Source organism: Hypanus sabinus, chromosome 9 (genome assembly GCF_030144855.1).
Source record: "Hypanus sabinus isolate sHypSab1 chromosome 9, sHypSab1.hap1, whole genome shotgun sequence".
NCBI lineage: Eukaryota > Metazoa > Chordata > Chondrichthyes > Myliobatiformes > Dasyatidae > Hypanus > Hypanus sabinus.
The window spans coordinates 68,624,137-68,636,560 of record NC_082714.1 but is presented as its reverse complement, the minus strand read 5'-3'; the positions used below and the strand labels follow the sequence as shown (position 1 = coordinate 68,636,560).

General features: G+C 41.7%; 1 protein-coding gene across 6 annotated transcripts in view; it reads right to left on the bottom strand.

Moving 5' to 3' along the window:
- Nucleotides 1-7,903: 7,903 nt before the first annotated feature.
- mlst8 (MTOR associated protein, LST8 homolog (S. cerevisiae)) overlaps nt 7,904-12,424 on the bottom strand; it is a 72,382-nt gene continuing 67,861 nt past the window's right edge. For all 6 annotated transcript variants that reach the window (XM_059979869.1, XM_059979868.1, XM_059979864.1 and 3 more), the window contains exons 8-9: nt 10,153-10,316; nt 7,904-9,261 (exon numbers count right to left, since the gene is read on the bottom strand). In XM_059979869.1, coding sequence (XP_059835852.1) covers nt 9,143-9,261; nt 10,153-10,316 — 283 coding nt within the window. In that variant the 3' untranslated portion in view covers nt 7,904-9,142. The remainder of the gene's footprint in view (nt 9,262-10,152; nt 10,317-12,424) is intronic.

Sequence of the window (12,424 nt, the reverse complement as noted above, 5' to 3'; positions counted from 1 at the left end):
GTCCTGGGTACTTTGCAGGCTAGTATCCAAGATGGAGCTGACTAAATTTACAATCCTCTGCAGCTTCTTTCGGTCCTGTGCAGTAGCCCCTCCATACCAGACAGTGATGCAGCCTGTTCAAGTGCTCTCCACAGTACATCTGTAGAAGTTTCTGAGTGTCTTTGTTGACATACCAAATCTCTTCAAATTCCTAATGAAGTATAGTCACAGTCTATAGCTGCATCAATATGTTGGGACAAGGTTTGGTCCTCAGAGATCTTGATGCTCAGGAGCTTGAATCTGCTCACTCTCTCCACTTCTGATCCCTCTAAGGGGATTGGTATGTGTTCCTTCATCTTACCGTTCCTGAAGTCCACAATCAGCTCTTTCATCTTTTTTGCCCAATGTTCCAATTTGTCTTAAGCCCTGCTGCAATCACATTACTTCTTCAGCTCCACCGCCCCACCACCTATCTTCGTATCATCCGCAACTTTTGCCATGAAGCCATCTAAACCATTGGCAATGTGAAAAGTAGCGGTCCCAATACTGACCCGAGGAACACCACTGGTCACTAGCAGCCAACCAGAAAAGGCCCCCTTTATTCCCACTCACTGCCTCTCGCCCGTTAGCAGTGCCCATATCCATGCCTGTATATTTCCTGTAACACCATAAGATTTTAACTCGTTAAGTGGCCTCATGTGAGGCACCTTAACAAATGCCTTCTGAAATAAAAGACATCCATTGCCTCTCTGCTTGTTACTCCCTCAAAGAATTCTAACAGATTTATCAGGCAAGATTTCCCTTTACAGAAACCCATGTTGAATTTGACTTATTTTATCATTAGACTTCCAGTACCCTGAACCTTCATCTTTAATAATGACCTCCAACACTTTCCCAACCACTGAGGTTAGGCTAACTGGCCTATAATTTCCTCTCTTTTGTCTTCCTCCCTTCTTAAAAAGTGGGGTGACATTTGCAATTTTTCTGTCTTCCAGGACCATGCCAGAATCAAGTGATTCTTGAAAGATCATGACCAATGCATCCATTACTTCTTCAGCAACCTCTCTCAGGACTCTGGGATGTAGTCCACCTGGTCCAAGTGACTTATCCATCTTAAGACCTTTCAGTTTGCCTAGTACTTTTTCCTTTGTAATAGGAATGACATTCACGGACCTCTGGTAAACGGGTAGTGTCTTCCACTGTGAAGACAGTTGCAAAGAAGTTATTAAACATCGATCATTTCTTTGTCCCCTATTACTACCTCGCCAGCATGATTTTGCAGTGGTCCAATATTAACTCTCACTCCCTTTTTATTCTTTGTATAACTGAAAAAACTTTTGGTATCCTGACTTATATTATCAGCTAATTTACCCTCATGTTTCATCTTTTCCCTTCTTATAGCTTTTTTAGTTGACTTTTGTTGGATTTTAAAAGCTTCCCAATCATCCAACTTCCCACTCACTTTTGCTTCCTCATATGCCCTTTCCTTGGATTTTATGTAGACCTTAACTTCCTTTGTCAGCCATGGTGGTGCTGAAGGGAGAGAAGAGGAGAAATGCAGTAGTCATAGGGAATTCCATAGTGAGGGGAACAGATAGGAGGTTCTGTCAGTCTGATAGAGATAACCACATGGTGTGCTGCCTCCCAGGTGCCAGGGTACGGGAGGTCTCGGATCGGGTGCAGAGTATTCTGAAGGGAGAGGGTGAACAGCCAGAAGTCTTGGTAGACGTTTGTACCAATGACACAGGTAGAAAAAGGGAGGAGGTCCTGAAGAGAGAATTCAGGGAGTTGGGTAGGAAACTGAAAAACAGGACCTCCAGGGTAGTAATCTCAGGATTGCTGCCTGTGCTACATGCTAACGAGCACCAGAATAGCATGATCAGGCATATTAATGCGTGGCTGAGAGACAGACAGACATACTTTATTGATCCCGAGGGAAATTAGGTTTAGTTACAGCCACGCCAACCAAGAATGGTGTAGAAATATAGCAATATAAAACCATAAATAATTAAATAATATAAGTTAATCATGCCAAGTGGAAATAAGTCCAGGACCAGCCTATTGGCTCAGGGTGTTTGACACTCTGAGGGAGGAGTTGTAAAGTTTGATGGCCACAGACAGGAATGACTTCCTATAACGCTCAGAGTTACATCTCGGTGGAATGAGTCTCTGGCTGAACGTACTCCTGTGCCTAACCAGTACATTGTGGAGTGGATGGGAGTCATTGTTCAAGATGGCATGCAACTTGGACAGCATCCTCTTTTCAGACACCACTGTCAGAGAGTCGAGTTCCACCCCCACAACATCACTGGCCTTATGAATGAGTTTGTTGATTCTGTTGGTGTCTGCTACCCTCAGCCTGCTGCCCCAGCACACAAAGGCAAACATGATAGCACTGGCCAACACAGCCTCGTAGAACATCCTCAGCATCGTCCAGCAGATGTTAAAGGACCTCAGTCTCCTCAGGAAATAGAGACGGCTCTGACCCTTCTTGTAGACACCCTCAGTGTTCTTTGACCAGTCCAGTCCAGTCACACCAGAGACTGGTGTAGGGATCAGGGCTTTGGGTACCTGGATCACTGGGGCCTCTTCTGGGGGCGGTATAGCCTGTACAAAAAGGATGGGTTACACCTGAACCCAAAGGGCTTCGATATCCTAGCATGCAGGTTTAATAGAGTTGTTAGGGAGAGATTTAAACTAATTTGGCAGGGGCATGGGAACCGGAGTGATAGGGCTGAGGAAGGGGAAAACAGAAATAAATCAGAGATAGCATGCAACAGAGATAATAGAAAGTACAGGCAGAGATGAGGCATAGTCACAGCCAGTGGGATGAGTTACAGGGCAATAGAGGCATGGAGGACTGAAAGTATTATATTTGAATGCACGCAGCATAAGAAAAAAAATGGACGATCTTGAAATTCAGCACTGATGAACAGGTATAACGTTGTGGCCATCTCTGAAACTTGGCTAAAAGATGGCTGGCATTGGGAGCTGAATGTCCAAGGATATATGATGTATCAGAAAGATAGGTTAGTAGGCAGGAGTGGTGGTGTGGCCCTGTGTATAAGTAATATTAAATAATTAGAAAGGAATGACATAGGATCAGAAGGTGTAGAGTCACTGTGGGTTCAGTTAAGAAACGACAAGGGTAAAGGGACCCTAATGGCAGTTGTATACAGGCCTCCAAACAGCAGCCAGGATGTGGATTATGAATTACAGCAGGAGATAGAAAAGGCGTGTCAGAAGGGCAAAGTCATGATAATCGTTGGGGATTTTAACAGAAAATGGATTGGGAAAACCAGGCCAGTACTGGACCTCAAAAGAGAGAATTTGTAGAATGTCTAAGGGATGGCTTTTTAGAACAGCTTGTTGTTGAGCCCACTAGGGGATCGTCTGTGCTGGACTGGGTGTTGTGCAATGATCCGGAGGTGATAAGAGAGCTTAAGGTTGAGGAAACCTTACGGAACAGTGATCACAATGTGATCAAGTTCACTTTGAAATTTGAGAAGGAGAATCTAAATTCCAATGAATCGGTATTTCAGTGGAATGAAGGAAATTGCAATGGCATGAGAGGGGAACTGGCCAAAGTTGACTGGAAAGGGACACCAGCAGGAAGAACAGCAAAGCAGCAAGTGCTAGAGTTTCTGTGAAAAATGAGGAAAGTACAAGACAGATATATTCCAAATAAGAAAAACATTTTGAATGGAAGAAGGACACTACCGTGGCTGACAGGTGAAGTCAGAGCCAAATTAAAAACAAAGGAGGAGGCATATAAGGAAGCCAAAGTTAATGGCAAGACAGAGGATTGGGAAGCTTTTAAAAACTTGCATAAGGAAACTAAGAAGGTCATTAGGAAGGAACAGATGAATTATGAAAGGAAGCTGGAGACTAATATCAAAGAAAATACTAAAAGCTTTTAAAGTATATAAAAGGTAAAAGAGAGTTGACAGTAGATACAGGAGCAATAGAAAATGACGCTAGAAATATTGTAATCAGAGATGCAGAGATACTGAATGCCTATTTTGCATCAGTCTTCACAGTGGAAGACATCTGCAATGTAGCGGACATTCAAGAGTGTCAGGGAAGTGAAGTACGTGCAGTGAAAATTATGACTGTGAAAGTACTCAGGAAGCTTAATGGTCTGAGGGTGGATAAATCTCCTGGACCTGATGGAATGCACCCTTGGGTTCTGAAGGAAGTAACTGGAGAGATTGCGGAGGCATTAACAATGATCTTTCAAGAATCAATAGGTTCTGGCATTGTACTAGATGACTGGAAAATTGCAAATGTTACTCCACTAATTAAGCAGAAAGGAAACTATAGATCTGTGGATGGGATGTTGTTGGAATCAGTTGTTAGGTATGAGATTATGGAGTACCTAGAGGCACATGAAAAGATAGGCCAAAGCCAGCATGGTATCCTGAAAGGAAAATCCTGCCTGACTAACCCACTGCAATTTTTTGTGGAATCACAAGCAGGGTAGACAAAGGAGATGCAGTAGATGTGGTGTACTTGGATTTTCAGAAGGTCTTTGACAAGGTGCCACACACGAGGCAGTTTAACAAGATTTGTGATGTACCATCAATAACTCTTGGAGACGGGAGGCGATCGATAGGCTTTTATTAGCAGCAAAACGGAGCACAGCATCTCGGAGACTGAGGGGGGAACAGTGCCTCCAATTGCCTTTATACAGGGGTCTGTGGGAGGAGCCACAGGAGCAGTCAGCAGAGGGGCATGTCCAGACAGGTATACATAGTTTACCACATTATGAGCCCATGGAATTACAGGGAAGTTACTAGCATGGGTGGAACATTGGCTGATCGGCAGAAAACGGAGAGTGGGAATAAAAGGTTCCTATCCTGGCTGGCTGTCGGCTACCAGTGGAGTTGGGACTGCTGCTTTTTATGATTTATGTCAATGATTTGGACTATGAGATTAATGAATTTGTGGCTAAATTTACCAATGATACAAAGATAGGTGGAGGAGCGGGTAGTGTTGAGGAAACAGAGCCTGCAGAAAGACTTGGATAGTTTAGGGAAATGGGCAAAGAAGTGGCAAATGAAATACAGTCAGCCCTCCTTAATTGTGGATTCTGCATGCGTTGATTCAACTTACCAAGGATCAGAAAAACCCAGAAGTTAAGCATTGTTCACCTTGCGTCTTGTTTATTCACTACTTGTGTTGTGAACAAGAGGAAGAAATTTAAACCTAGTAAGGGATGGCTGGCTGCTATGTAAAGCGCTACAGCCTGAATAACTTAAAGATCACAGGAGAATCGGGATCAGCCGATGCCAAGGTGGCATCAGCGTTCCCAGAAGAGCTACGATGGTTGCATCTGTACTGAATGTGTACAGATTTTTTTTTCTTGTCATTATTCCCTAAACAATACAGCATAACAACTATTTTACATAGCATTTACATTGTATTAGGTATTATAAGTAATCTAGAGATGATTTAAAGTATATGGGAGGATGGGCGTAGGTTATATGCAAATACTACGCTATTTTATATAAGGGACTTGAGCATCCATGTTTTTTGGTATCCGCGGGGGGTCCCGGAACCAATTCCCCGCAGATAAGGAGGGCCGACTGTACAATGCTGGAAAGCATGGTCATGCACTTTGGTGGAAGAAATATACAGGCAGACTATTATTTAAATGGGGAGAGAATTCAAAATGCAGAAATGCAAAGGGACTTGGGAGTTCTTGTGCAGGATACCCTAAAGGTCAGTTGGTTCCCAACCACTGGGCCACAAAGCATGTGGTATTAGGCCGCGAGGAAACGATGAGTCAGCTGCACCTTTCCTTATTCCCTGTCATGCCCGCTTTTTAATTTTAAATGCACGCGAGGTCATTACCCACGCGAGGACATCAGTCGCTATACCCTTGTGCTAGGGATCACTGGTTGGTGTCAGGTAAGTGAAGAAGTCAAGAAGTGCCGTTGCTACTGGCCTGGAGCACAGACAGATGGGCACCACCTCCAACCTGGTGCTAAAATATTCGCAGATGACCTAATTTGGGCTCAGGGTTTCATAAGTAGCAGAGCAGCTACCTCACTGCGATCTACTGAAAGTCATCTCTTGAGCCAAACTTTTGTTGGCCGATAGATCCTACCTATTTACAGGGGGGAGGGGGGGGGAGGCACCCTGTCGCACTCCTCACTCAGTCGGTCGCTCTCTCCAGACTGCGACCACAGCGGCCCTGGTACGGAGACCTCCGGTCCTCACCATGTCCTCTCACTGGTGTGTTGCAATAATTTTATATGTTCATATGAGGAAAGTATGCGCTGTGTTTAATATTAAATTTGTTAGATAAACCCTTTTAGAAATGAATTTGAGTGTATTAGCCATTTATAAGTGACTTATAATTGACTTACCACCTATATTCCAGTCGAGTTTAACACCCACAACATCATCCCTTCCCCCACCACCGGCTGGTCTGCAAGAATATTGTCAATATTAAACCGGTCCGTGGTGCAAAAAGGGTTGGTGAATCCTGCTAAAGGTTAACCTCCAGGTTGAGTTGGTGGTGAAGAAGGAAAATGCAATGTTGGCACTTATTTCTAGAGGTATAGAATATAAGAACAGGGATGTGATATTGAGGCTCTATAAGACACTTGTGGAGTTTTGGGCTTCTTAGTTTAGTAAGGATATACTGACATTGGAGAGAGTTTTGAGAAGATTCATTTAGAATGATTCCAGGAATGAAGGGGTTACCATATGAGGAACGTCTGGCAGCTCTTGGGCTGTAATCCCTGGAGTTCAGGACAATGAAGGGGGATCTCATAGAAACATTCTGAATGTTGAAAGACCTGAACAGATTAGATATTGTAAAGTTATTTCCCATGGTAGGGGAATCTAGGACGAGTGCTCGACTTCAGGATTGAAGGATGTCCATTTAGAACAGAGATGCGGAGAAATTACTTTAGTCACAGGTAAATCTGTGGAATTTTTTGCTATGAGCACTGTAGAGGCCAAGTCATTGGGTGCATTTAAGGCAGCGATGGATAGGTTCTTAATTAGCCAGGGCATCAAAGGGTATGGGGAGAAGATAGGGGAGTGGGGATGACTGGAAGAATTAGATCAGCCATGATTGAATGGCAGAGTAATCTCATGGTTGCCCAAGCCTGCCATTTGAGAACAACTTCTTCTGTGGGACACATCTATTCTGCTCCTTGTAAACTATTCCCAGCTGTCTCTGTTCTGCCATCATCCCCTCCAGCATCCTCCTCCAATCCACCTGGCCAAGCTCCTCTCATGCCTCTGTAAATCCCTTTATTCCATTGCAATACTGATACATGTGACTTGTGCTTCTCCCCCTCCAACTGCAGTATGAATTCAATGATTTGGGAATGATATTCCTACCTTCACGGGGCCTTCTGGAAGCATCCATCAGGGGAAATGGATCTCAATTTAATACATACACCCAAAAGAGGACCCCATTAATATTCATCCTCTGACTGACCCTCCCTTACTTGAATGCAATTTAAATATTCAAGCCAAAAGAAAGTAAATGGGATGATAGAAGAAAATGTGGTCTCGTGAATAGGATCTATATAGCCACCTGCACCCTGTGGGATATGGTGGGGTCAAGTCCCTGGGGTCAGTTTCTCCACTTGGACCTAGCAGCTGCTTAGAAAAGAGGAAATGCAGCTGGGTGAGTGTAGTCCAACAATCAAGAAGCTTGATAGGATCCAGGTCAAAACAACCACCTGATCAACAATCTTAAACATTCACTTGGTCACAGTGTAAACCACTTACAAATTTTCAAACTTCCTTTGAATGCACCTCACAGATCTGTGACCTCCACTACCTTAATGAAAAAGGGTAAAATGCTCATGGGAATGTTACAGCCTGCAAATTCCCCTTACAAGTTACTCACTACCCTGGGTTGAGAAACACAGTTTATTGACATTATTAAATCATGGAAATCCTCAGCGAGCATTTGTTGGGACAAACTTCACTATAAACATTGCTGAGGTACTCAAAATTTAGACGGGCCTTTCCAAATACCCTCACATTGCATACATCCATTAATACATATAAACCATAAAGCACCAACAGAGGCTGAGAGAATTTGGTTCAGATTCAATTACAGAGCAGTAGAATCTTGTAATAGGTATTAACCTTGAAACACATTAAATAGGAAAGCAGTGACCAATCAAATGCAGATATGTTATTTCTCTCAAGTTTTAATGATTACACACAGCATCAGATTAACTATTCAACATCACCCAATTGCACTGTTTTATAGCACTAGGTGTTAAACATTTGCCTCCAGGTGCCCATAGAGGAAAAACTATTTTCATCATATTTCTTGAATGAACAGCTTATGTAGCAGACCCAAACAACACACAAAACATACTGGAGGAACTCAGCAGGCCAGGCAGCAAAAATGACTAGCCTTCTTTGGCTTGAATATTTAAATTGTTGCTGCCTAGCCTGCTGAGTTCCTCCAGCATGTTTTGTGTGTGTTGCTTGGATTTCCAGCATCTGCAGATTTTCTCTCGTTTACGTAGGAGACCTTTTGCTATTGCCATTCTTTTCGACTGAATTACCAAGGGAACAAGCAGCATATGATGATACTGGACAGAATAACTTTAACAATATTCTTAATTTGTATGAATGTTGCATAACAGCTTTACGTGTCTTCATGCTGCACAAAATATCCTTAGTTTTTAACACTACTACACAAATTCAGGATATCTGATGCAATATTACTATGTGTTAATTATATTGCATCAGGTATCCTGAACTCATTCTTCAAAACTACCGTTTTCACTAACTGTAATGGACCTTTTTACATAAATAATTTCCTTAAATGCTACAAAGCTTACAGTCCTCTTCAGAATGTCCTGATTTAGGAGAGCTGCTGGTTACTTTAATATAGTTCAAGTGAACAGCAGAAACATTTCACTCACCAACATTCTGAAACTCTGAAATCCTGGTGTCAGAGCTGAGGCTTACTAACTGCAGTGTAAGTTACTGTCTTGCAGTTCAAGTGGCAAAATCAGGTCTGCTATTAGAATATGCAGAAAGGTTCCAGCCCACAGCAACTCGGATCATAGTGACTCATTACAGCAAATGGATAGGAATCCATTTCAATGTGCTTGGAGTGGAAAAGGACACGGAGAAGGAAAGGTAGGCACGCATCCTTTGGAGATATTCATCCCAGGACACTGTCATTGAAGGCCAAGCAAACAACTGCTTTCTGATGTCCACTGTACTCCCGTTTAATTTCACCAGTCTCCACACACCACAACCGGGCAAGGTTATCTGAAGAAGCTGTGTTTGGAAAGAAAGATGTTAGCCTTTTTATGTAAAGAATGAGAACTTCTAGATTATAATCATGTATATTGCAAACTCCATCCTCTTAAACAAGCTCTCTTGCTGGATAGTCACCAAAGCAAATGGACAGCTTGTCTGAGTTAACATACATTTAAAAATAGCAAAATAGTATCTTCCATTTATGCAGTGCCTACAGGATGTGCCTGCACATTTTTCAGCTAAATACTTCTGAAGTGTATTCACTCTTGTAATGCATTTGTTAAATCAGACTTGGCTAGGTTTTATGATGTTGGTTGAAAGATTAATGTTGAATAGGGTTGAAGAGACCACCCTAATAGTCTTCAGGATGCCTCCATAAATTTTCTTTATCTGAAAAAAAAAGTGGGATTTTAATTTAACACCCCACTTCCAGCAAAACAGCATTCCCTTTTAATGCTAAGGAACGATAGCCTAATTTACAATGTCAAACCTCGGAGTGAGAACCGAACTCACAACCTGATGTCTCAGAGCCAAGACTGAGAACTAAAATGTGGAGAACTGCAGAATTTCTTAAAAGGGTATGTAAGTTATCCAGCTACAAATGCAATTTCATTCTTAATCCAACACAACTCCAAAAAGATTTCCTACAATATTTCTGACGTCCACTGCCCAAGGGATCTAACTTTGGTATTGTGTTGGCAAACAAGGAATTCTTCAGAGGTTTTCCCAGTGGTCTAGATTACAAATTATTCCAGGAACCTAATTGTACTTCGGAGACACAAGAGGAACTTTAGAATGAATGCATTTAGTCTATATGAAATTGGGTGCAGATATCAGAACAGAACTGTGTACTGGAATAAACAATGCTTAAATAGCACCAATCCCTTATTTGCATAGTTCACTTCTAACCTGTGACAATATATTGTGAGTCCCCTGAAAATGCACAGTCCCACATCCAGCCACGTGATGTCTCTCCAGGGTTATTGCTCTTGATGCTAAGCTCAGTCATTAGGGAGAAGTTGGATGTCCTCCATATTTTGCAGGTCTGGTCAGCTGAGCACGTGGCAAGAAGTCTGTTGGTAAGGAATAACAGAGCTTAACGTAGTATATAATAGTGTAATATATCACACAATTGTAGGAGAGCTGAAACGAATACACAACAAGTGATGTTGCAATGATCATTCCATACAACATTGTGGGCTGAAGGGCCTGTAATGTGCTGTAGATTTCTATGTTCTATAATACATATCCTTTGCAACAGTGGTCAGATATACTGTACTGTTAGAATCACAATTAAACCACCTCAGCTCCATTTAGATGTTGGTCCCATGGTGAGGGGAGAATTAAATCAAGCAGGACTAGTAAAAAACTCAAAGCTCTAAACATAAAAGTAGACACTGTGAAGAAAGGATGAAGAAGAAACTAGATACGACACAATCACTACAAATGTATTTGTCAAATATATGCCATACAAGCCTGCTCCACCATTTAATAAGATCACGGCTGCTCTGATAGTAAACTCATCTACACAGTCCTATCTTTCACCTTCTTGCTTCCTATTGCAGCTGTTATCAGACTGCATTGAGACACCTAGCAGCAGGAGTTTGTCAGCATTTCTGATCCAGCAAGTACAAGATGTTAACGTCTCACACCTAGAAGGCTCAGCAGGTTTCCTTTCCACTGAAATTCAGAGCTGACGCTGTCAATGAATAAATTATACAATACAAAGTTATAACTCAAGGTATCTGTAAACCATACGCAGATTGTGGTACTGAGACATTCTTGACTGAATTTAAAAACACTCGTTTAAGATAAGTTGCCATGTGCTTTTACTGGGAAGTTAACAGCATTCCCTTCTCAGTTGCCTATTCTGTGAACGCCTCAAGGAATAAATAACAGAAAACATGCTTATAGGCTTCTTAGTGTGACTCCAGAACCACCGCTTAACAGAAAACATGCTTATAGGCTTCTTAGTGTGACTCCAGAACCACCGCTTAAGTGTTTTTCAACTACGTAACTGATTACGTCTAGAATCTTGGCGGCCACTTTCTCATAGTGAGATGTCCCCAATGACACTGAAACAACTGATCCACCAACATGTTTCAAAAGTGTTAATTCAGCTAAGAGTCTGATTCCTCTGCTCAAAGAAAAATAAGCAGAGGCACAAAAAGGCTAAAATCACTTCAATAAACAGGTAATTTACATTGAGGGCTTAGGAAAGTAACAGCAGAACCAATGTGTACTTGATCTGACAGATGAAAGCATACAGGTGGCACAATCATCTTAGCTTACTCATGCTTTAAACTTCAGTAGAAGATAACACAAATGCAAGGTACGTACAGTTTTCACATACAGTGCCTATAAAAAGTATTCACACCCCTGGGAAGTTTTCATGTTTTATTGTTTTACAACATTGAATCACAGTGGATTTAATTTGTTTTTTTTACACTGATCAACAGAAAAGACTTTTGTTCCAAGTGAAAACAAATTTCTACAAATTGGTTTAAATTTATTTCAATTATTAAACACAATATATTTGATTGCAAAATTATTTATCCCCTTCAAGTCAGTGTTTAGTAGATGCACCTCGAGTCTGTGTGAATAGGTCTCGATCAGCTTTGCCTATCTGGACACTGCAATATTTCCTCATTCTTCTTTGCAAAAGTGCTCAAGTTCTGTCAGATTGCATGGGAATCATGTGTGAACAGCCCTTTTCAAGTCCAGCCACAAATTCTCAATTGTATTGAAGTCTGGACTCGGCGGGACACTAATTAACTTTGTTTTAAAGCCATTCCTGTGTAGCTTTGACTTTATGCTTGGGGTCATTGCCTTGCTGGAAAACAAATGTTCTCCAAAGTAGCAAGTTTTTTGCAGACTGCATCAGGTTTCCCTCCAGGATTTTCCTGTATTTTGCTGCATTCATTTTACCCTCTACCTTCACAACCTTTCTAGGACCTGCTGCAGTGAAGTATCTCCACAGCATGATGCAGCCACCATGATTTTTGATGATATCATCAGCTGTCCAGACCTTCAACATTATGAACACTTGTCAAAGATTTCACAAATGTTCAAAAATCACAAAGAATCTTTCAAAAATAAAACTTTAAACATAAAAGGCTAAATATACACTATACTTAGAAACATATTAAGTTACAAGTAAATCATAGAGAAATCTCAATGA